We start from the raw sequence: 24,111 nt of genomic DNA, 5'->3' as shown, positions 1-24,111 counted from the left end.
AACCCTAATTTTTTTTTTTCCAATAATATACTTGCAAAAAAATTATTCTATTTGAATTCAAGTCTCTTACTAATATGAATTGTAAAGAAAACTATTCCTTTTATTCAAAACCTAATCATCAATCAAGCTATACTCACTACTCCTGGCAAAGGTGTAATGACCTGTAGAATAGAATTACCAGAAAAAACTGTTTGGTACGGGCGCGTACGCAAAGTATATACCTTCAAGCAAATTCCATATGATATTTCAAATTACTATTGCTTCAATAGAAATGGTACCTCTTTGCAAATGACCCTGGTAACCCAATTACTTGAAAACCTACACACATATCCATGCCTCAGGCGTAGGTTTGTGGGTAGGTTTTCAATCTTATATGGCCTTACTACTCGTGTCCCAATGCTACTTCTAATGAAGATTGCCTCGTTGCTTTTGCTGACGACAGCACTTTTGGGACTCTAGGGAGGACGGAATGTGATGTCAGGTCTAATCTGGTGGCAATATTTGAGAGAGTAGTTTCATGGTTTGAGGCGAATTACTTGGCCTTGAATGTTACCAAGTCACATTTTCTTATTTTTTCTCGTATTGGTGTAGCTTTCCCTCAACTGACACAGCTTCAGGTGTCACAAGGCTCCTTGTGTAGACCGAAGAATCGGTTGGTCCGGTTTCTTGGTATCCTGCTTGATGAGAACCTTTCGTTTAGACACCATATATTCATGATTAGGGTTAAGGTCTCACGGAGTTTGGGTGTCATTCGAAAACTCAAACACACCCTTCCTGGATCTATTCTGAAGCTTCTTTTTTTCTGCCTTGTCCAGTCATATGTCTCTTATTGCCCCATAGTATGGATGTCTACTTATCCTTCTACACTGCGGTCGCGTTCTTTAAATTAATTTAAAAAAACGCGTCATGTTATTGAAAACAAAACTTAATAAACAAGAACGCTTAAAAAAAAAAAGTAAAAATAAAATCTTTCTTGTTGGTCTTTTTTTTTTAATAAGCTTAATTGCAATCTTCCAAAATCTCTTCAAAAAACTCCTCAGTTTATTTCTGATTCAGCTCCATATAACCTTTGTTGGTCACATAATATCTGCATTCCTCCTACTCCCACTGTGCGGTCAGATTTCAATCCCCTCATCGCTTGTCATCAGGTTTGGAACTCCCTGCTTTCTTCAGTACAGAAATGCCACTCGTTTGGCACTTTCAAGAGGATTCTTAAGGACAATTTAGTTAAGAATCAAACTGAATAATTTTTTTTTTTTTTTTTTTTTTTTTTTTTTTTTGGAGTTGATTTTTTTGTGGAGTTGATGTCCCCTGAATGTTTAGTTCTGTTTTATGGTGGTTTTCTCTGCGCTATGACTCCCAGGCCTCAGGTATGACTATCAATATTTATTGCTGAAACTTATTTAGTTCACTAAGGAGTAGCATTCAAGAAGACGGGTTAAATTTTATTGCTTTCGCACCATTTTATTACAGTCCAATAATTATAAGCCTTATGACTGAGTTAACCCATAAACGTCAATTTTGCTATCTAGCCTCAGAAAGAAGTAGAGCTGATTGAACTGGATTTTATATAGTTTTAAATACATGCTTAAAAGGGCTGTACATGGCTTAAGTTATGATATTTTAATATCTTGGATATGAGCTATGAATAATATCGTAGCAGCTATTGTGATGTCGGTTCTACCTGACAATACACATAATTCTCTTTCGACGATTGGAATTCGCTGATATTAATAATAATTTTTTTTTTTTTGTTTTTTTTTTTTGAGTTTATTTAATATAATTAATAAATTTAGTTTATTTATTCTAATTTTTTCTATAGTTTTCATTTTATCTATATTTTCTTTTCTTCTCCTTCATATGTGAGTAAGTGATCATTTTAAATTTTCTTTTTTTTTTATCTCTGAGTATGTAATTCATATGTCGTCCCTCTTTTAACAGGCCAATGAGCCTTTGAGGTATTAATAACATGTAATATTGTATGTGTATTTAATGAAGAATAAAACTTATCTTATCTTAACATCAAAACTTTAAACGAACAGAAAATATTACATATATGATTGGGTTTACCCCCTAGTCAATACCTCACTCTTTAAGCCAAAGATTTTTTAGTACTTTCATAAGAGCTATTTATTCTAATTAACGGCCTGTGTGATTAAGCGGTCATTTTTAAAGAATTGAAACAAAATTTGAACTTTCGCTTAAAGAGGAAGATATTGACTAGGGGGCGAACCCCCTAATATATGTATTGGAAATATATGAATATAGAAGTTCGTTACGTAAGTTAATTCGTAAGTTACGTATATTCATTACTAATAAAAACGTTCGTAAATAAAATGAAACAAGTTTCGAGAAAGCCATTTAACCAAATAAAAGTAAATTAATATGAAAATTTTGTTTTAATTATTCATGTACTGTGAGCCAAAATCAAAACCTGCATTTATTCAAAAACGTACAAAAATTAAATAAGAAAAACAAGTTTTTTTAACTGAAAGTAAGGAGCGACATTAGAACTTAAAACGAACAAAAATTATTCCGTATATGAAAGGGGCTGTCCCCTCCTCAATTTTAATGTCGCTCCTTACTTTCAGTTAAAAGCACTTGTTTTATTTTATTTAATTATTAAAAGATATCCATCCAACGCTTCGGCATTACTCAACAGAACTGAATGCTTGGAGTTTATATCTTAGTTTTTGTAAGTGGGCCATTTTTTGTGTATTTTTGGTAATTACTTACTTTTTTCATTTTTATATACCTTTACTTTAACTGAAATACTCTTTTCCATTGCCTTTAGAAAAATGTTGGTCTCTAAACTTCTTTAAATAAAAAAAAAAAAAACTTAATAAAAAAGTAAAAAGAGATAATAGAAAAAACTTAAAAAAACAGTTTTTTTCAACTGAAAGTAAGGAGCAACATTAAAAATTAAATGGAACAGAAATTATTACGTATATGAAGGGGTTTGCCTCCTCCTCCTCAAAACCTTGTTATTCATGCTACAGTTTTTCGGCACTAAAAAAAAAAAAGTTACTTTTTGTTCTAATTAAACGACTCTTGTGTTTCAGGAGTCGTTTTTAAAGAATTGGGACAAAATTTAAACTTTAGCGTAAAGAGTGAGGTTCTGAGGAGGGAGCGATCCCCATAACACACGTAATAATTTCTGTTCCATTTAATTTTTAATGTTGCTCCTTACTTTCAGTTGAAAAAAACTGTTTTTTTATTTAATTTCTAATTATTTTTTAAATAACACCAGGATATGTGGCTTCACCTCCACGGAAAGACCCCCCGCCCCACAGAAATATACTCAGGGTAATTCAGTCCTGGGGAGAAACTCATCCTGGACAATTCTCTTTAACGTCTCCACGCATAAAATTGAATCGGTAAAGAGAAAGCAAGACATATAAAGATATGGCGCATAGGAATTCAGGCATATTCATACAGTGTAAAATTTCCCCTGAAGAGTTCACCTCCTGGAAACTTCCCTCTTCATAAAAAATTCTCCCCATGCAAAATCATCCAGCAGAAAATTCAGCTTCCCCTCCCCTCCCGAAAAATGTATGCATATTACTTCCCAATAACAAATACTATACGTAAACAATGGGGAAATTTTATAACTTAAAAACCTTTCCCCGGGGACTGTAGGGGGTCCTTTTTATCTCCAAATACATAGTTATTGGGCCTTTCAACTATGCTGAACAAAATAAAAATCTCAAAATTTGATCGTGCGATTTTGGGAAAAATGTGATGTGGGAGGGCGGCCCCTAGCTGCCCTCCAGTATTTTTGGTCACTTAAGTAGGGCGCTAGAACTTTTCATTTTCTTAAGAATGAGCCCTCTCTCGACGTCCTATACCCATTGGTTCGATACGATGACCCAGGAAAAAAAGCAAAAAAAAACAATAAATAAACACGCATCCGTGATGTCGCTTCTGGCAAAAATAACAAAATTCCACATTTTTGCAGAGATGAGCTTGAAGCCTCTGCAGTAGGGTCTTAATACGCTGAATCCGATGCTGTGATTTTCGTTAAAATTATATGACTTCTAGAGGGTCTTTCCCCCTTTTTTCGTTAATCAGACAAATTTTCTCAGGCTCTTAGCTTTTAACGGGTTAGATCAAACTTAATGAAACTTAAATATTTGGAATCAGCATAATGATCCAATTCTTTTTACATGCCTATTGGTATCAAAATTTTGTTTTTCAGAGTTTTGGTTACTATTGAGCCGGATCGCTCCTTACTTACAGTTCGTTACCACGAGTTCTCTGATTACACATCAAAATCCAAACAGAGGTCATTGAAATATTGATCGTTTTTTCTCCGTTGCCAAAAGTATTGTATTGTATTTAGCGTTTCATGAAATGTAATTAAACAAATAGAAAAGGTTTTTCAACTAAAGTAAGAAGCAATTTAAAAACTTAAAACATATTGAAATTACTTTGTATATAAGGGGGACTGCCCCCTTCTCAACACTTAATGCTCCGGCTGGTGGTCCAGCGTAGAGAGAGATGTGACTCTTTGTCTCTATTCTGAACGGTCCTGCGCAAGTGTGACATCTTCTTGGAAATCAGTGCCGATCATGGAGAAGTACTGGGTAAGGCTGTCCCTCCATCTGAACTGGGGTCTTCCACGGGGGCGCTTCCAGCCATGTTGAGGGGGATCAAAATTGAAAAGTATGCTGGCGGGTGCTTCTTCTGGCATGCGAATTAAGTGACCAAACAACCTTAGAGTTCTTATGGCGAGGTGACGAGAGCTGGGGGTCTGATCCGTTAGTGTCAGCAGTCATGTGTTTGAGACGAAGTCGTACCATTTGATCCCTTCGATTCGTCTTAGGTAGTTTGTTTGGGCCAAATATATGGCGTCACGAACAGAAGCAGCTGCCGGCCAAGTTTCAGCACCGTAGAGAAGGACTTGCGTTACGGTCGTGTTGTAGATCCGCATTTTGTTTTTCGGCTAATGTTGGGCTTTGACCACAAGGAACGGCATAATCGAGCCATAATAGACGCAGCTTCTGTGATGCGCGAATGGACTTCCATTTCAATTGAGCCGTTATCCAAGACGACAGATCCAAGGTAAGTAAAATACTTAACAGCTTCGATAGCGTGCCCTAATACGTTGAATGATGGTGAGTTGGCGGGATTTCCTGCCGGGTCAATGATCATTATTTTTGTTCTCTGCCAGCTAATATGTAGTCCTAATTTCAGGGCTTCTTCCAACAGTGCATTGAGAGCTGCCTCGAGTTCAACTACAGAAGCGCATATCAGGGCAATATCATCTGTGAAGTCACTATCAGATAGGACTCTATCACCATATTTCATTCTGAATTGGAGCCGATTCGTGGTTCGATCCATAACATAATCAATTACCGCGTTGAAAAGTTCAGGAGCAGCAACACAGCCAAGCCTTACAATTCAATCAATCAATCAATTTATTCAATCAATAAACTTAACAAAATACACTTCAATATAAACTCCCCCGTAAGGCCACCAGTATCTATCTCGATCAGTGGGCTTCGGTGACCATTAACCTGGACGGATCTTTTTATACCAGTATAGAGCGCCTTGCAACAAACAGGCGACAATATTTATCAAGGAGTCCCCTTCGTGCTATTACCAGCAAAAGGGAATCGCGGTAGATCGAGTCGAAAGCTGCTTTAAACTCAACAAATGCAATATATGCTGTACGCTGGAACTCGCGGGCTTTCTCGATGACCTGTCGAATAGTGTACATCTGCTCGGTCGTGGATCTGTTTGGCATAAAACTGCTTGCTGAATCCGGAGGCACTTACGAATGAACTGGATACTCTTATCGAGTAACGTCATGGTGAATAGTTTACCGGACACTGACAGGAGGGTGATTACTCTGTAATTCGAGAAATCGCTACGGTTACCTTCGCACTTCCATAGAGAAAGGATTATCTCTTCCTTCCATTCTTCAGGTATCAATTCAGTTGACCAGACAAGGGAGAACAGCATGTGCAGCCAAAGTAGCATTGCCAGTCCTCCGAATTTTTGCAGCTCAACGGTGATCCCGCAAATTCCTGGTGCCTTGTTGTTGTTCATTCTCCGCAGGGCATTTTGTATCTCTTCTACTGAGGGAGGATCAGGCCCTGGTAGATTTTTATGTTCTTTGCTGAGTGGATGTAGTTAGGTTGGGGTCAAAGACGATTCTTTCAGCGTTTAAAAGCTTTGCGAAGTGCTCCCTCCATCGATCAAGTTGTGCGTTTTCATCTTGTAGCATTACGCCAGAGACGGTTTTAACTGCGCCTATTTTTGGTGCTTTCCCATCGCTAAGATCTCTGACAAGCTTGAAAAGTGAAATGATGTCACCTTTTCGTGCCGCATCTTTTAGCTCTTCAGCTTTTTTATCAACAAATTGTTGTTTATCCCGGTGAATAATATTGTTTTTAATCCCGTTTAGCCCTCTGTAGGAGGGCATATATCCGGCCAACCGCGCTTTCTGGCGCCGTTCAATGATTTGTAGTGCTTCTTGCGATAGCCAGGGCTTCTTTGAATATATCATACGACCGACGGTATTAGTGGCAACCTCTAGTACACCCTTTTTTTGAGTCTGCCAGGACGTGACCGGGTCAACCAGTGTATCCAAGCATTCAAACCTATTCTGAATTTCAACTGAGTATTTTTGGTGGGTGCCTCAATTTTTAGTTTCTGGGTGTTTAGTTTCGTCTGGTGCCGTTCTGAAGGCTTGGCTTTAAGACGCAGGCGGAAGTTCGCAGCAACTAATTGATGGTCTGTATTCCCTATCTCAGTACAACGATACGTTCTATAATTCGTAAGCGATCAGCGCCATCTTCGTTTGACTCTGAAACAGTCAATCATCTTCCGTGTTCGCCCATCGTTGCTATACCATGTTGGCTTATAGATATTATTCCTGTGACACAGAGTGTTGGCAATGACCAAATCGTGCATAGCCCACAGCTGGAGGAGTCGGGTCCCATTTTCATTCAACGAGTCAGGGTTAACCGGTCCAACTGCAGATTTAAAAGCTCCACTGGGGTTTGATACAGTTGCATTGAAATCGCCCACCACGACCAAAACATCGTGAGGGGAAATCCAGGAAAGAGCAGATGTCAGAGCTGAGTAGAAATTGTCTTTTTCGACCTCTGGGGAGACATTTGTTGGTGCGTAGCACACAAAAACCGATATCTTCCCATGCTTGTGGTTGAAGCGAGCAGTGAGTAGTCTATCGGATATTGGGTTGTGGGATATGAGGCGTTTATATGCCTTCTTGCTTAGGAGCAGGCCTACGCCGCTGCTTCTACTGGAGGTTTGCCCTGACCAAATTATCCTGTGACCTGTACTGGCGATTTCTTCATCGCCTGTTCCCATCAAATGTGTTTCTGTCATTCCAAGTATGTCAGTCCCACAGCTTAACATCTCCAGCCCAAGAAGGTCTTTGGATCCCGGCTTATTCATGGTTAAAACATTCCAGGTGGCTATTCTCAACCCACCTTGGTTAGCAAGGTTCAAAGGATGTCCAGGGGCGTGCTGAGGTCATAATAAATTAGAACCAATAAGATCTGAAGCTCGAGTTTCATTTCTTTTCATTGCAATTATTTTCAGGAGGAGAGTCGCAAGCCCAACCGTCCCTCGGTTCTGATTAAGAAACCCTGGGGTGGGCTCCACCCGCACCCATGAGGTTGGGGCGGCCCTATTCGGAGCGATTATATAGAGGTTTAAGCCCCATATCTTTTTTGCCAATGGAAAATATTCTTTAAAAATTTGGGCAAAAGGCGAACTTCACAGTAACGAGTAAGGAGGTAAGAAGAAGACAGCACCCTTTATATAAAACATAATATGTTCAAATAGGTTTCAAATCTGTTCCTTACTTTCAGTAGAAAAGCTATTTTTTAGTTAATTTCTTATTCCAAGTCACACCCAAGCCTACCTAAAATACAATTTGAGGTACCAGTCACTTAAATCCCTGGTTAATTGCTTTCAAAATGTATAAATCAATAACTGTACTGTGATTAGTACCGTCTTGCGTTTAAGTTTACAATTTCAGTTTTGGATAAAATTTGAATATACTTAAAAAATTGCCAATGAACAGCAATTTTGGCAAAAAGTTTTCCTTAACAAATCTGTGACGCTTTCGATCTTCTACATGACTGATGCCAACACAACCTCTACAATACTACTACTACTACTACTAACAACTCACCGCAGCACCAAGCCGCCTGAGGCCAACACAGCTACGCACGCTCCTCCACCACCCCATCTATTCAAAGCCTCCCTTTTTACACCCGCCCACGAAGTTCCTATTTCCTTTAAATCTTTCTTTATGACGTCCTCCCACCCCAGACGGGGACGACCTGCTTTCCAATTAGCCATAGATGGTTGGCCGAAAAGAAAAATCTTCGGCAATCTGTCATCCTTCATCCGCTAAGCGTGCCCTAACCACCTCAACCTTTCTTTCATTATAGCCCTAGAGAGCGGTATTGAACCACATTTTTCGTAAAGCCTATTGTTTGAAATACAATCAGTCAGCCGGGTAACCAGAACAATCCTTAAGCTATTTCTCTGGAAAGCATCTAGTAAATCTTCATCCGCTTTTCGGAGCGCCCATGCTTCAGAGCCATATTTGACAACTGTCATCACTGTAGCTTCTACTATTCTAATCTTGGTTTGCAGACTTATCTTCCTATTCTTCAAGACTTTTTTTAACTGTGAAAAAACACCCTGAGCCTTGACTATTCTACTTTTAACATCTTCACTGCTCCCACCATCTTTACAAATAGTGCTAGCAAGGTAAGTGAAGATGCTCACCTGATCAATCTCTTCATTACCGAACGTAACCTTTTCATCTTCACTTATTCGTAGCCTTAGTGCATTAGTCTTCTTAACATTAATTTTCAAACCTATTCTAGCACCCTGAACTCGCAACACCTCTAAGATTTCATTTATTTTGCTCAAACTTTCATCTCGGATGTTTAAATAATCAGCATAATCCAGGTCCAGGAGAAATTTTCCTCCCCATTTGATTCCGTGGTCTCCCATTGCCTTTCCTGTGCTCCTTAAAACAAAGTCCATCAAAATAATCTATATAAAGGGGGATAGAACACAACCCTGCTTAACTCCTGATTTAATACAAAACCAGCTGCTAACCTCATTTCCTACCTTAACCACTGCAGTGTTACTTTCGTGCATAGCAATAACCACTTTAATGTATTTGTCTGGCACAGCATACACGGGTAAGACCTTTACTAAGGCTCTTCTGTCAGCTGAATCAAACGCTTGCTCATAATCTATAAAACTGAGGACCAAAGGTGTTTGATAACTCAGGAATTTCTCAATTATTAACTTGAGAGTGAAAATTTGGTCTACACATCCTCTACCTTTTCTAAAACCGCACTGTTCTTCTTTTAAAACTTAGAGATGCTGTCTACAGCATCTCTCAGTGTAAAGAGTATCATATCACTAAGTGATTTGCTACCTACAGAGACTAGACTAATGCCTCGATAATTACCACACTCACTCTTATCACCTTTCTTATACAGTGGTTTAATTAAGGTTTTCCTAAAATCGTTAGGTACTTCCCCTTTTTCAAAAATCATATTCATAATCTTCAATAACCTATTTCTAACCTCAGAGCCACCATATTTAAGAAACTCATTTACCACCCTATCAGCACCTGGGGCCTTATTATTCTTTAATCCTTTTAGTACTGTTGCTAATTCCCCCTCACAAAACAAATCTTCCTTCACATCCAAGGTATCACAAACTTTTTCATTTTCCTCTATATTTTTTTCTGCAACTCTATCTCGGTTAAGCAAGTTCTCAAAATGTTCGCCCCATCTCTCCTTAGTTTTTTTCTTATTGCTAATTGCAACGCGATTCATATCTCTAAATGGGACAAGTCCTGATTGACTACTACCTCTCAATTTGTTAACGTGCCAGAACAATATTTTACTATTATTCCGTCTAGCTGCATCTTCCAGATCCTCGGCTATTTTATCCTTGGCCTCCACTTCACACCTCCTTAGTTCATATTTTAATACTTTCTTCTTTTTCTTTACATTTCTTTTGTTTTCATGCGATCTATCACTCAGATAATTCTTGTACAAGCCCTTTCTCCTTACTATTAAACATAAAGCTTTTTCGCTAATATTCTTAGCTGCAGTTCTAGCTTTCTTCCCTAATACACCTTCAGCAACTTCACAAATTATTTTTCTAAAATTATTCAAGCCATCTTCCACATCATCAAATTTAAAACTCTGAAGTTTAGTATTCAACTGTTCCTGGAAAGTTTCTCTCAAATTCTCATCCTGGAGTCTACCAACATCATAACTTCCCGGGAGGTAGTTATCCTTCCGAAATTTCAGCTTTAAGTTATTCCTTCACACTACTAGATGGTGATCACTACTTTTAACATCAATAACAGCGCTCCTATATACCCTAGTATCTTGTATTGATCCTGCCAGTCTTCGGTTTACTATAACATAATCAATAAGGTTTGTTGTCTTAACATCACGTGAATACCATGTTGACTTATGAGCCATTTTATGACCAAACACCGTATTGGTTATAACTAGATTGTTATACCTACAAAATAGCAAAAGTCTGTATCCATTACTGTTTTCTTTTCCAACACCAAATTTACCTAGGCTAGGATACCATCTATCGCTATTTCTACCAACCTGGGCGTTAAAATCTCCCTGTAATAACATCATATTTCTACCTAGGACCTTGTCTATTTGCTCCTTTAACTGTAAGTAAAATTCATCTGAGTCACTAGTATCTCCGTCAGTCGGTTCTACAGGGGCGTATACTACTATAACTGATACCCTGAACTTTCTAGTCATAAAAATGAGCAATTAGTATTCTATTATTAATAGCTTCCCAACCTAAACAAGACTTGGCAGCTTCCTTATTCATCATGAGCCCTACTCCCTGTCTATGCACCCCATCCTTCCTGCCTGAGTAAACAAATTCTATATCACCTAATTTCATGCTTCCTACCCCTGGGATATGAATTCTGAAACTCCTAAAAAATCCAGTTCGAATCGTCTGAATTCGTCAGTCAAAATGTCGATACGATAGTCATTTTTTAATGTCGTAACATTCCAAGTTCCAATTTTCATGTTCTTTAAATCATTGAAATTATTTTCGCCTCAGGAAAAGCAATGATCCCGGATACCAGTGCAGGACGGGGATCACATATATTCTCAAGTCTACACCCAAGTGCTTAAGCCGGCTTAGAACCGGACAACAAGAAGTCCCAGGGACCTCCATGAATGGAGGCTTTGTGCAATCCTGGGCCCATCTTGGTCACAACATGGTTTTCAGCACTTGGCGATGCTCTTCTATCAACAAGAGTCGAAATCCTGCACAGACAGTCTCAAGCCTTTTACTTCCAACTCATTATATATTCATGCCTACAAGTATTATACTACTACGGGGAGGCAGCCGATAATAGATAAATTAGCTAGGGTGAGGTTTTTCAGCCCAAAGACGCCCATCAAAACATACCAAGCCCAGAAGAATTGTCCATTAGTTTGAATCCCGTGCGAATGTTGTGTCATTTACTAGGCTATAATTTCCTCGAGGGGCACCACTCCTCAAGCGGGAATAGAGTTGACCGCAAGATCCCCAGTCTTGCAGGTACCCCTAAAGGGTCGAGGCAGCCCTTTGCAGAGGCCGTTGTCCATAGATCTGGATCTTACGCCCTGCCACAGTTGTCCTCCTATAGAGGATCCTCCCGCGATGGTGTTCTGCATCGCCATGCAATGTAACCCATTACTGGGAGAAGGTTTGCAACTCATGGGACTTTTTTGCGCCCTTTTGAGTGTACATTTGAGGGGCCTTCTTCCTCCTCCGTCTGTATTTATGACCCCGGGCGAGGGCGCCAAAGATTCTGTTATGGACCCCCAAGGACAAGGTCCTTCCTTGGTCCGTGCCTCCTATGGAGGTACCTTACATATCTGTAGAGCGTTCCCCTATCCCCACCTGGGGACACGCTGAATGGACTGGGGGAGGCCAGAAAAATACGCCCAACGTGGGACTCGAATCCACGACCCTGAGATTAAGAGTCTCATGGTGTACCGACTGAGCTAGCCGGGTTTTAAAGATTTAAAGGGCTTTTGATAATTTAAAGATTCCATATCTATACACTGTCATTCATAGGTAAAATTCTATTTTAGCTACTTTTGGCTATCTTGGAAAGGGGTCAGGCTACAAAAACCAAAGTTTCAGGGATGGGTCAACTGGTTACCAAGAAATTTAAACAATAATAGTTTTGGAATTATTAGTCCAGTACTTCTTATAAATAGAAAAAGAAAAATATTAAATTATTATAATTGCTGAAAATTTAGTTTCTAGCAGTTTTTGCCACCCCAAAGAAATTTCTTGGCGGGGTTGATGAGGGCCTGCTTTGATAATATTAAATTCATTAGCTTCTCATAATTTTAATTCGATTGCAAATTCGTTCTCTTTGGGGTAAATTCGTAGTTGGGTGCCCTAAAATGGCAGAAAACAAGACTTCCCCTGGCCCAATCTGTAGGGTCACTTAAAAAGGGCTTTAAATTTACGTTTGAATGAGCTCCTTTCCAATTATCTTGGAACTTCGGTTTGATAAAATCACCCCTGGGAAAAAACAAAACAAAAAACATTCATCAACGATGTTTATTCTGAAAAAAAAGCGAAATTCCACATCTGAAGATTGGAGCTTGAAACCTCTACGGTAGGGCTCTCTTACATGATGTATGAATAAGAGGATTTTCAATAAGACTGCTTGCTTTTTGGGGGGTGTTTCCCCTTTTTCAAAAATCAGGCAAATTTTTTCAGATACTGACGGTGTAGGAATTGTCATGAGAATTCCGTTTTTAGTTTTGGTGGTTATTGGCCCAAGTCACTTTCTACTTCTAGTTTTTTATCACAAACTATTTGAAAGATTCTCTTGTGACGAATTTCTTTTGGAACCTGTTCATTTTATTTAGTGGAATATACTGTTGCCATATTGGCTTATTTCCCGCCAAATAGGCGTATTTTGATCGGGTCTGGCGGGAAATTTTGAGTCTTCCTGCCCGGCGTAAATCTTGGCGTATTTTCATTGATCTGGCGTATTTATGGCGTGAAATGCCATAATGGCGTGAATTTGAAAGAAATTATTTTCCTCATTTGGATCCAATTACTTTTTGTCATATAACGAAGCTATAATCTTCGTATTCCATCAAACAGTATCAGCGTATTCTTTCCTTTCATAATATTTTTATTACTATCCACTAATCTGCCAGAAATCAGACAAAGTAATTTAACTTACATCAATATAATTTTCAGTAGAAGTGACCCTATAACTCGTGTCACCCACCCCTGCTGCCACCTATAACTTTTTTGCACCCCAAATAAGGGCATAGCCTCCCTAGGGAGAATGATTGCGTAATCGGTCAATGACCTCTTTTTCCAAGGTCGATTTATTTGATGTTTCTATGTGTAATAACTCCGGAACGAAGGTTGCACAGGCGCATTGAATTCTAACGGGAACAATGTTATTGATCTAGGACTCGAGGGGGAAGTGAATTTCCGAAATTGATTGCGTAATCGATCGCGAATGTCATGGTGTCCAGAAATAGTATTTGTTGTTGTTGCTCTCGCCAAATGTTACGAGTTTCCCGGAAACAGTTAGATCACGTGTTTCCTTCTCAGCCAATCAGCGAGTCGGTTACATCCCCCTTCTCAACCAATCAGAGGGCTTGTTACATATGATTTTCCCCGTTACATAACAATTCGCCCTTGAGATTTCGTATATAGCGGACATGCAATGTGATTAAATTATCAGAAAGTATTGTGACACAATGGATAGAACACATGAAATTATTGATGAACTTGAAGCCTTGGCAACTTCAATTTACCATGTAAGTTCTGTTTTCATTATTTTTATTTTCAAAATAAAATTGTTTTCCGTGGTCACCCTCTACTATATTCGAGTAAACCCCCCCCCCACATACAATACAAACATCACTTTACAATCTTTATACTTACTAGGAAAACATAAAATATATTCTTTTACCCTCAAAACCTAACCCCATCCCCCATTGTTTTACAACCAAAATTCTCGCAAAAAGAAATAATTTTCTGTCGAAAAATTATAGCCTTTCTCTATTGTGATATAAAGTGTCTACTGACTTCCGTCACTGTTGTTATTAATCCGCTCTGGTTTGACACAAGGCTCTCCGGCGCGAGGCATAGAATTAGTTCTGACCCTTTTTAAAGCATTTCCTGCTCATTATCAGTTTAGTTTCCAAAGATTTCACAGATTCAAAAGGACACGACTAAAAACATGTTTTTATTTAGTGGATAACTGAAAAAGAATCATAGCTTAGATCAATGCTTCGATGTTTGACTAAATATACACACTTTCAACGTTTAGTATTAGGGGGGGGGGGGATTTTCTTCAAACAAACTAGGCAGGCTTTTGAACGGCTCAGTGAGCCATAATTCTCAGATTCAAAAGGATGCGATATCTTTTGGTGGGGGGAGGGGGTATTTTTCCATGTCTTTTCTCAGGGATATTGTCCGTGGGGGTTATTTTCCTCGGGATGTTTTTTCTGTGGGTGGGGTAAATACCTGCTATCGTAAAAGGATATGGAAAGATAAAAAATACCGTTAATACTTTAAATGCATCAAACAAGGCATGTTCAATGCAGATTAAAACCAGAAAAGAACAGAAACGCCTAAAAATAAGAAATTCTCAGATTCAAAAAAGGATGCAATTAGTATATTTCACGAAATTTTTTACGTTGTGCTTTCTTAGTGATAAACTAAACAAAATTATATGGATGAGGATACTAACTTTCTTTCTGTAAAAAAGGGGCAAATTATTTTGATACTAATTTTTTCTCTTCTTTTTAAGGCCAATTATGAAGAATGTATGGCGCCGCCGCCCGCTAAGAAAGCGAGAGTGGACGAGACAAGACCATCCATTATTAAGTACGCTGGCTCGACCCCAAAACAAGTGCAATCATCTGTACAAGAATGTAACGCCGCCGGCCCGTCCACCTTCCATCATACGTTGCCTGGGCCTTCAAGAGCTGCCCCACTTATGCAAGGTCAGGAAGTGCCCCTCCAGCATGCACTACCTGGTCCTTCGGGTGCTCAAGCCCAGACGGATTATGCAAATGTAAGCATTTTTTCCTACCTATCTATTTCTTCCAATGTTTTTTTCTTTTTCAATTCCAAATATAAACTTATCGCAGCGGGATATTAACCTCTCACCCCCCAACCTTTGTTTTAAATTTCTCTCCCTTAGAGATATCTAAATATAATTTTTTGCAGGGAAACCGATCTTTTCTAATCTTTGCTATCTTTTCGATACCTCATAAGCGAATATTTTTAGGTAATTTCTATTAATAATCACTGCCTTTGAAACTCAAAATGCTATTTTTTCTAATCTTTGCTATTTTCTATGCATTCCCCCTATCTCCTCGCCGCTATCTCATAAGCGAATATTTTTCATGGGTAATTTCTAGTTAATTAATGCTCACCATTTGAAACTCAAAATCCCCTATTTTTCACAATTGATTATCACAAAGTTTTAAGAGAAAAGGACTGAGAGATTATTCCCATTTATCTATCTCTCACATATGGATCCCGTAATTTGCGCAAGGATATTTTTAAAATAGCCTTCAATCTTACAAAGCCTTGCCAATATTTTAGTGATCGGGAAATATTGTTGGCGATACACTGAGTTAACGATTTACAGCATTTAATTGTACTGTTTTCTCGTCTGAAGTTCGGTCTTGGAAATCGGAACACTGGCGCGGCGGCTTACAATAATTGTGAGCTAATGAAGAGTTCACCGAACCTCTAGAACGGAATTAGAGAGAAACTTGGACTTATGCAGTCTAAGCGAATATTTCAACTTTTGGCGGACATTATGTAAATGGCTGGGAGCCACGGTGGGGACCGGGAAGCGCCGCTGGGTCCGGGAAGTGCTGTGGGGCAAGGTTAGGGAAGCGCTGGGGGAAGCGCCGCAGGGGTGCGCCACGGGTCAAGGAAGTGCCACAGGGATGCGCCGGTGGGTCCGGGAAGCGCCGGGGGACGCGCTGGTTTGATTTTCTTTCAGTTGAATTAACCAAATGTTATTAAGCAAGAATAATCCAAATTTTAACAGTAGGGATGATTTGAATACTTTGAAAATAAGCTATTTTTTCATTTATAGGTTGTCCTGGTTCCATGCTTGCCATCTCCCCCCTGCTCGTCAGTTGAAGAAGGAGAAGAAGATGCATCTTTGGAGTCCCCCAACAATTCAACATGGTATGATAGCATTGAAGTACCTTTTAATATTGATAAGTTTATAGATGATTTTTTAACTAATTTAGATTATAGGGCAGTTGAGCTGGTAGACTTGAGCCAAAATACCTTGCAAATTTTAGACGATTTTACCGGTGATTTACCAGGTAACCCACCAACCTCCAAAACCCTAACGACTCCACTTAGAACAAGTGAAGTGGAGCATTCGCCAGTTATTGTTGAACAACTTGGGGGAGGGGGTAATATACAAGAGGGGGAGGGGGGTACATCTTTCCCAGATTTTCAATTGTCGAATACAATTTTAAATAATATAGTTGTTTTCACTGCAACGTTTGGGGATCCTTTTAATACACTTATGGGGGGGAAATTTGTTTTTGACCCTATAGAAATTGTGCATGCATATGTAGACAAAATTCGTGCACTACTCGAGAATCAAATTCAGTTGTGGGGGGGGGGGGGGTAGGGATTCAATTAAGGTTTCCATTGTTCTAAAGGTTTTTTATTTGAATGAGGGAAAAAGCGAGGTTTACTATCATTATGTACATTCCGAGATGCGTTTGGTTTATCCGAATTTAGAAAACTTTGAGGGTGCTTTCATAGATTGGGTCGATCAAATTATAACACATCTCGAGAACTCGAGTGAAAATGGTAGTGGCTCTCTAGTTCTTTTTGTTGAAAATTTAAGCATTAATATATTTAAAATTAAGAAAGATTTTATTTTAAGAGGGGGGACTGGTGGGGCTGAAAGGGATACAGTTTTAAATTATAATCCAGATCTAGAAGGCTGTAAAGGTGTCCAGAAGATCTGTTTTGAAACAGGTCAAAAGTGTTTCAGATATGCTTTCCTCATATCAGCATTCGAGCCTCTAACTCGGGACGCTACCAAGAAGAATTTAGATCACTGGGCTATACATGGGAAGGAAGGGTCCGGTTTCCCAATTGTAGATTTTTCATGCTTAGAAGGAAAATACCCAGTAACGCTAAGATCCATTGACATGTTTGAAAGGGTTAATGCCCATTTAAATATTGGCGTTACTGTGGTACAATACGAAACAGAATTTAAAAATGGAACTCGTTCTAAAAAGAAGGGGGTGGTTTTCCCCGTAAGGGGCCCCTCAATTAATTTGGTTAAACACTGGGTTTGGCTGCTATACACACCGCCTAGTGGACCGAATACCATCGGTCATTTTAACCCGATCACTGACCTGAGTAGAGTTCTGGGAAAGGGTAAAAGGGGACGAGGGGTACGTTTCTACTTTCCAACATGTCTGTCTAGATTTGTGACTCAATTAAAGTTGCAAAATCACATGAGGCATTGTAGCCACCACGGCTATCAGACAGTGGAAACGATTTCGGGGGATAGGGCAATTCTACGTTTTAAAAATTTCCAGAACACCCTTCTCCAATGCGACAAAATATCTTTGGATTGTGAAGCTAAGCTGGTGGAGATGAACGATCCACAATATCCATACCAAGTCAAAGAATACCTGGCTATTGCAGTGTCATAAGCCCACGCGCAAAGAGAGAATTCTAACACCATGCAGTTGTTAGAAAGAGTTGAAACATTGGATGAGGGGGAGTGCATGGTCAAGGCATTGACTAAACTGATTGGCACGGCTAATGGTGCTATTTCTCGCTTGAGAAATACTCATTATCCAATAGTGTTGTCTGCAGAGGATCGTCTCGCGATTAAAAAAAAAACAATATGGGGGGTTGGGACAGGGGAGTGTGCAGAAGGGTAGACGTGGACTAAAGGGAAAAGAGGGGGGCGGGGGAAAGACAGAAATCGTGACCCGTTGTGGCATGAAACCTCCTCGGGGGGTAGTAATTTTAGGGGGGTTGAGCCTCAATCGTGTAATTTAAATGTTAGCCAGCAGTTTTTTATCCCTGTTTTTATTCATAATTCCAATTATGATTTAAAATTTATTTTACTGGCACTGGCACGTATGCATAGGGAGGGAGGGGGAGTAGATTGTCCATGGGTAAATAGTTCATTTACCTACAAGATAATTCCCAAATCAGCTGAGAAGTTGCTGCTTCTCGAGCTGAAATGGCAGGCAGTGGATAATGGGCATACGTGTTGGAATAAAATCAGGTTTTTAGATTCCTTTAGTTTTTTCCCCAAGGCATTGAGTCAATTGATTCAAGTGCAAAAAAGCGACAATTTTGATAGCTTTCCCTTGCTTAAACAGCACTTTCCAGACAGTGAAATGTATGACCTGTTGACCTGCAAAGGTATATACGCATACGATTATTACTGTTTTGGTGCACGCTTAAGTGAGGAGAAACTACCTCCAATTGAAGCTTTTTACAATTCACTGACCAACAGTGAATGCACAGCCGAGGAGTATGAGTTTGCCAAGAAGGTGTGGTCCAAGGGGGATTGTAAAAATGGGTGGGATTATTCTAGACTGTACTTGGCCAGTGACGTTCTAACTCTGTTGGATATAGTCTGTAAGAATACAGACCAAATCTATTCAGAGTTCGGGTTAGATATAGGTTATTATTTTTCCACACCCCATTTAGTGATGGATTTAATTTTAAAAAATAGCAGCGAGGAAATTGGCCTAATCACCGACGTAGATTAGCACATTTTTGTAGAGCGTTCAATGCGGGGAGGGTATGTTTTTCATGGGGACCGCGTCTTATCAACCGATCCGAGCGGACAAAGCACCGGTGCAAAGTCAAATGCAGTGTTCTTGGACATGAACTCATTGTATCCCTCGGCAATGTCTCACTACTCTTTGCCGTGTGGGAACTATTAATGGCTTGAGAATCCTTGTGAGTTCCCCGACATTACCACCGTCGAGGACAATGGGCCACAAGGATGGTTCTTTGAAGTTGACGGTCACAGTCCGCTGGTGCTTCACGACTCCGTCAAAGATTTTGTCTTTCCCTTTATCAAGCGACTCGTGAGCAGGAGCTCGCTGAGTCCATACAATCATTTAGTGTTTGAGGATATGGGGATGCAATGGACTCCCTCCGAACAGAAACTGATTGCATCTTCAGACCCTAAACAGAATATTGTTGTTCACCTCGTGCTTTTTCATTGGATGGTGAACAACGTTTTCAAAATCACCAAAATACACAGGGTCCTGCAGTTCAATCAGCGACCATACTTGAAAACGTTTATCGACACCTTTGTCGATAAACGCTCTAGGGCAAATTCAAAGGTGGAGAAGGAAATGTACAAGCTCATCCTAAATTCAGCGTTTGGCAAAATGTGTGAAAGCGTTCGTAATAGATCTCGCTGCGACGTCGTGACTGACCCTCTAGAGTGTGCACGAATTATTGCCGATCCCAATTTTACATCATTCACGAGTAAAGAGACTGGTATGGTTTTTCTACACAGGTAAAAGCAAAATGTGGTACTGAACAAGAATATAGCAGGCGTCAGTTCAGTACTGGAAATTTTAAAAAAGCTCATGTTGTCATTTTTTTACAATGTGTGCAAGGTGCAATGGCCACGGGAGGGGGAGGTTCAAGTTTACTATGGTGATACAGATTCTCTGCTGTTAAAGGTAAATGGGACTGAAGATTTATTGGGTGATTTGCAAAATGGGGTGCACATCAGCTCGCGGATGGATTTCACCAACTGGAATCCATCACTCTACCCCGAGCTGGTGAAACGTCAAGCCCCCAACCAACTATTAAAATTAAAATCAGAGACGGGGAGTGATTTGATATCCAGGGGGGTGTTCCCGGGCCCCAAAGTTTAGTGAGTGGAAACACAAAGTGGGGATGAACAGAAGGCGTGTAAAGGGGTGCCTAAACATTTTGTAAAGAGCAATTTTAACATGAGCGTGTACAGAGACTGTGTAGAAAGTAGCCTAGTGCCAAGAGCACAAGTGCTTGCAATTCGCTCTCTAAAGTATAGAACTTATACTGTGAGAGTAGAAAAAAATGCTATGTCATGTTTATCCGACAAGTTATATATGCTCGAGAAGGGTGTGTCCGTCCTACGTCATGGTCAATGCCGTTTTTAGGACCGAGTTGAATTCATAGACTCTCACAATACAATTGGTCTGAATCTATTAACCTCACCTGACTAACCACCACTCAACCTCTCATAAAATAAATGCTCCCAATTTCACGACCTTAACTCAATCTCATCTAACTCAACCTCAACTAACCCATAGCAGTGACAACAACTATTGTTTTTCCACCGCGGTTCCCGGGGGGGGGATCCCTTCCCGCGGCCGCCCCGGGGGGGGCCCGCCCGCGGCCGGCCGGCCTTCGCCCCCGCAGGCCCCGGGGGGGGGGGGGATCCCACCTTTAAATTCATAATGTTCAACTGTGCTAGTAGTTCCATGTGTTTTCTGTGTTTTTGTTGTACAAAAAGTGTTGTATAGAAAAGTGTTTTTTTTTTGTACAGAAAAGTGTTTAAGTTGACAATAAGTGCTTTAAAAGATGGACAGAAAAGTGCTTAAAGACAATAAGTGCTGCTGATGGACAAAAATGTTTTTTTTTGTACATAAAGTGTTATCGTTGTTCATGTTGAACAAATAGAGTTTTCATTTTGACCATGAAATTTTGTCATCTGTTCTTGTTGAACAAGTGTTATTATTTTTATCATTGTTCATGTTGACTGCAAATATTTGTTTTCATGCAGTGTCGAAATAAATGCTGCCATGAAATATTGTTTTTGTTGTTCTTGAATAGATAGATCTATGGGGAAAATTGCTACTTATTCATTGAGCACATAAGATTTACAGTTAGTTGTAGTCCGACTGTTGTCCCCAACAACAGCAGCATGCATCAATTTAAAACACCCTTCAGATCATTTCTGTGTGGCCCGTCAATGTCAGGGAAAACAACACTTTTATCTAGAATAATTCAAAATTGCGATAAAATGTTTTTGAAAAAACCGAAAAAAATCTACTCTGGTTATAGTATTTGGCAGAAGTCCTATGATAAAATAAAAGCTATTGACACAACCATACCAATACAATTCATACGGGGACTTGATGTTTTCAATAGCATTGAATCGAACTCGTGGCTGATTATTGATGATTTGGCTGAATCCATTGAACAGTTCTCGCAGGAAATGCTACAACTGTTTACTGTTCGCTCCCACCATGAACACATGTCCGTTACTATGGTTCTACACAATCTGTTTCATCAGAGCAAATGTATGCAAAGCCTTGCTTTGGACTGGACTATCTATATTATTTATCGATCCGGCTGTGCTTTTCGTTCAATAGGAGCTCTAACTAAACATATATATTGTAATACTCCTAACGTTCGATGTTCCTTGTGAGCCTAGGTGTCTAATAAGCAGTATTGTTCAGTAGTGTTGGATCTGTACCAGAGCACGACCTAGAATCTTTATGTATTCATCAAAATTTTAGACACAGAAATTACAGAATATACACTGGTGAACAGTAGAAATGACTATTAGTCACCATAATGACACTGAAGAAACTACACGAACAACGGCATCTGTTTTCCGTTTTACGCACTTCAAAACCCTTGCTTAGGAAGGCTATACTCAAACATGGGGTTGACAATGATTTCATTAATCTAATATCTGAACTTTGTTTAAATTTAACTGCGGGCAATGTTCAACTGCCAGAAGGTGTTAGACAACAGACAAAGCACAATCGTTCAACTGTCCGCGCCTGGGTTTTTAAAAAAAAGGGAAAAAATTTAAAAAGAACACGGCTCCTTCAGGCGGGCGGTAGCTTTTTCACACTTTTACTACCGATAATTGCAGGACTTGTAAACAGTTTTCTCTAGTGAGAATGGCAAAACCCTATAAATTGACACCATTTGAACTTGTCCTCTCGCCCGTCGAACATTTTGAAGACAATTTAAGCAAACTTAATAATGATGAGAATATTGCCGATGACAAAAAACTGCTTTTACATGAAGATGTATTGCGACGTGTGGACAAGCAAAAACCATATCGTGAGAGACCCGCCACCACTGATCCCCCTAAACAGGAAACATCTCTTCAAGATTCCGCAGCAGCATCAAAGGAGAAAGAATTGAATTCAATTGTATTGAAAATTAGAAACCTATTGCTACTCACCTATCGAGAACAGAGTAAAAGAGTATTATCTTATCTCATGTTGGAAACTGATTATCAAGTTCAAGTCGAGAGCACAGGGAAACGAATTATAATTCAGGGAAAAAGTTATAATCTAGTTGATTTAATTTGTGATATGGTGACGAATCGTAAAGGACTCTTATCCTTTGACGATAATCTATACACCTTTTTGTGTGTATCAAACTTCCCCAAAAGTCTTATTGGCAATAAGCAAATTCTAAAGAAACTATGAGAATATAGTCCTTCTCCTTCAACACCATTTAAAAAAGAAGAAGATTCAATATTTGAAGATACTAGCAGCGTCACTGATTTTACAACACCTGTGGCTGCTAGTCAAAAGCGAAGACAAATTGATTCACCCTCCAGTGTGCAAAAAGGGAGTGGACATTACACTACGTGTTTACGTTCAAAATGGATGAAGTTTTGAAAGGTGTCTATGAAAATATTGGCGAAGCGGGAAGTTTAAGTTCTCCCAAAACGCTTTCCAAAGCTGTTTCCGGCACCACATTGAAAAAAGCAAAAGAGTATCTAGAAAATTAGCCCAGTTACACACTACATCGAAATCACAGGCTTCGCAGTAAACAATATCGACAAACTAAAGCCTTTTTCCCTCTGCATATAATGCAAATGGATCTTTTAACTTTAGACGCACTTCAACAACGTCACAATGCGCCCTACAAATATATTCTGGTGGCAATCAGTGTCTTTAGTCGCTATGCCTATGCCATTCCACTGCGATCAAAGAGAGGTGTTGAAGTTGCTCGGGCCATTGAAAGTATTCTCGAACAGAATTCATATAAAAAAATTCAAACGGATCGCGGCAGTGAATTTGTTAATCCTCATGTGCAAAAGTTTGTTTTTAAATATAATACAACACTTTATCATAGTCACAGTCCGATAAAGGCTGCTTTGGCTTAACGATTGATAATAACGATTCGAATTTTATTTTCAATATTTTGAACATTTAAAAATACGTCGGATTTTATTCATTATTTATATAAAATAATGTTTATTTATAATCAACGACCCCGTCGATCTCTGTCCAACTCTACACCAATGGATGTTCACTACAACGATAATACATTTGATGCTTTTCTAAAGCAATACTCCAGTGGCAATGAGAAGAAGAAAAAGAAGAAATTCAATGTTGGTGATACTGTTCGAATTAATAGAATCACCAATATTTTTGAAAAAGGGAATTACTTATTGAGAACCGAACTTTTTAAAGTGTCAAAAATTGTGGGCACTGTGCCAAAGACCCATCAAATACGAAACACAACGATCACGAGATCCTCGGCGGTTTTGCTGAATGTAAACTGTAAGAATTTAGAGACAGGTGCGAACGTTAGCAAATTCAAAAGATATTAAACACCTGTACATGTCATGGCAAGACATTGTTACTTGTTCACTGGCTAGGATACAACTCGGATTTTGATTCGTTGGGCAGTGTTGAAAACATTGACAATACCCAATGATTTCTATGTGACTATCATGTCCAATCTTTCTGATCCTCTCTACAATGACTTGAATAGAACAAGTGATTTTTGGACGAAACTCTCCCCCACCATCAAATTCGACGACGGAAAGTATGAAGTGGCTCTTGTTGACTGTATTCTCAAAAATACCTACGACATCCTGAGAAAGGATCGTAAATATGAAATAAGAATTAGACCCTATGATTGGCCGCCGCCATCAACAGGTGATCAAGAACAAATTCAAAAAATCAATTGGATGGATTATACGTACATTGAATTACCATCTAAGAAACTCACCTCTATGAACGATTTCTGTCGTTATTT

General features: G+C 39.3%; 3 protein-coding genes across 3 annotated transcripts; all 3 read right to left on the bottom strand.

The window, feature by feature from the left end:
* Positions 1 to 4,908: 4,908 nt before the first annotated feature.
* Positions 4,909 to 5,310, bottom strand: LOC148945730 (uncharacterized). Its single transcript, XM_089097498.1, has one exon. The coding sequence runs from the start codon at positions 5,308 to 5,310 to the stop codon at positions 4,909 to 4,911; it is 402 nt and encodes a 133-aa protein (XP_088953624.1).
* Positions 5,311 to 6,112: 802 nt separating this feature from the next.
* Positions 6,113 to 6,514, bottom strand: LOC148945729 (uncharacterized). Its single transcript, XM_089097497.1, has one exon. The coding sequence runs from the start codon at positions 6,512 to 6,514 to the stop codon at positions 6,113 to 6,115; it is 402 nt and encodes a 133-aa protein (XP_088953623.1).
* Positions 6,515 to 6,792: 278 nt separating this feature from the next.
* On the bottom strand, positions 6,793 to 7,428 carry LOC148945728 (protein CFDP2-like). Its single transcript, XM_089097496.1, has one exon. It carries the CDS (start codon positions 7,426 to 7,428, stop codon positions 6,793 to 6,795), a length of 636 nt encoding a protein of 211 aa, XP_088953622.1.
* Positions 7,429 to 24,111: the final 16,683 nt, after the last annotated feature.

The sequence above is a fragment of the Artemia sp. Qi Xiang Cuo genome, chromosome 12 (genome assembly GCF_049724085.1).
Source record: "Artemia sp. Qi Xiang Cuo chromosome 12, ASM4972408v1, whole genome shotgun sequence".
Lineage (NCBI taxonomy): Eukaryota > Metazoa > Arthropoda > Branchiopoda > Anostraca > Artemiidae > Artemia > Artemia sp. Qi Xiang Cuo.
This window is presented reverse-complemented; position numbering and strand designations above follow the sequence as displayed.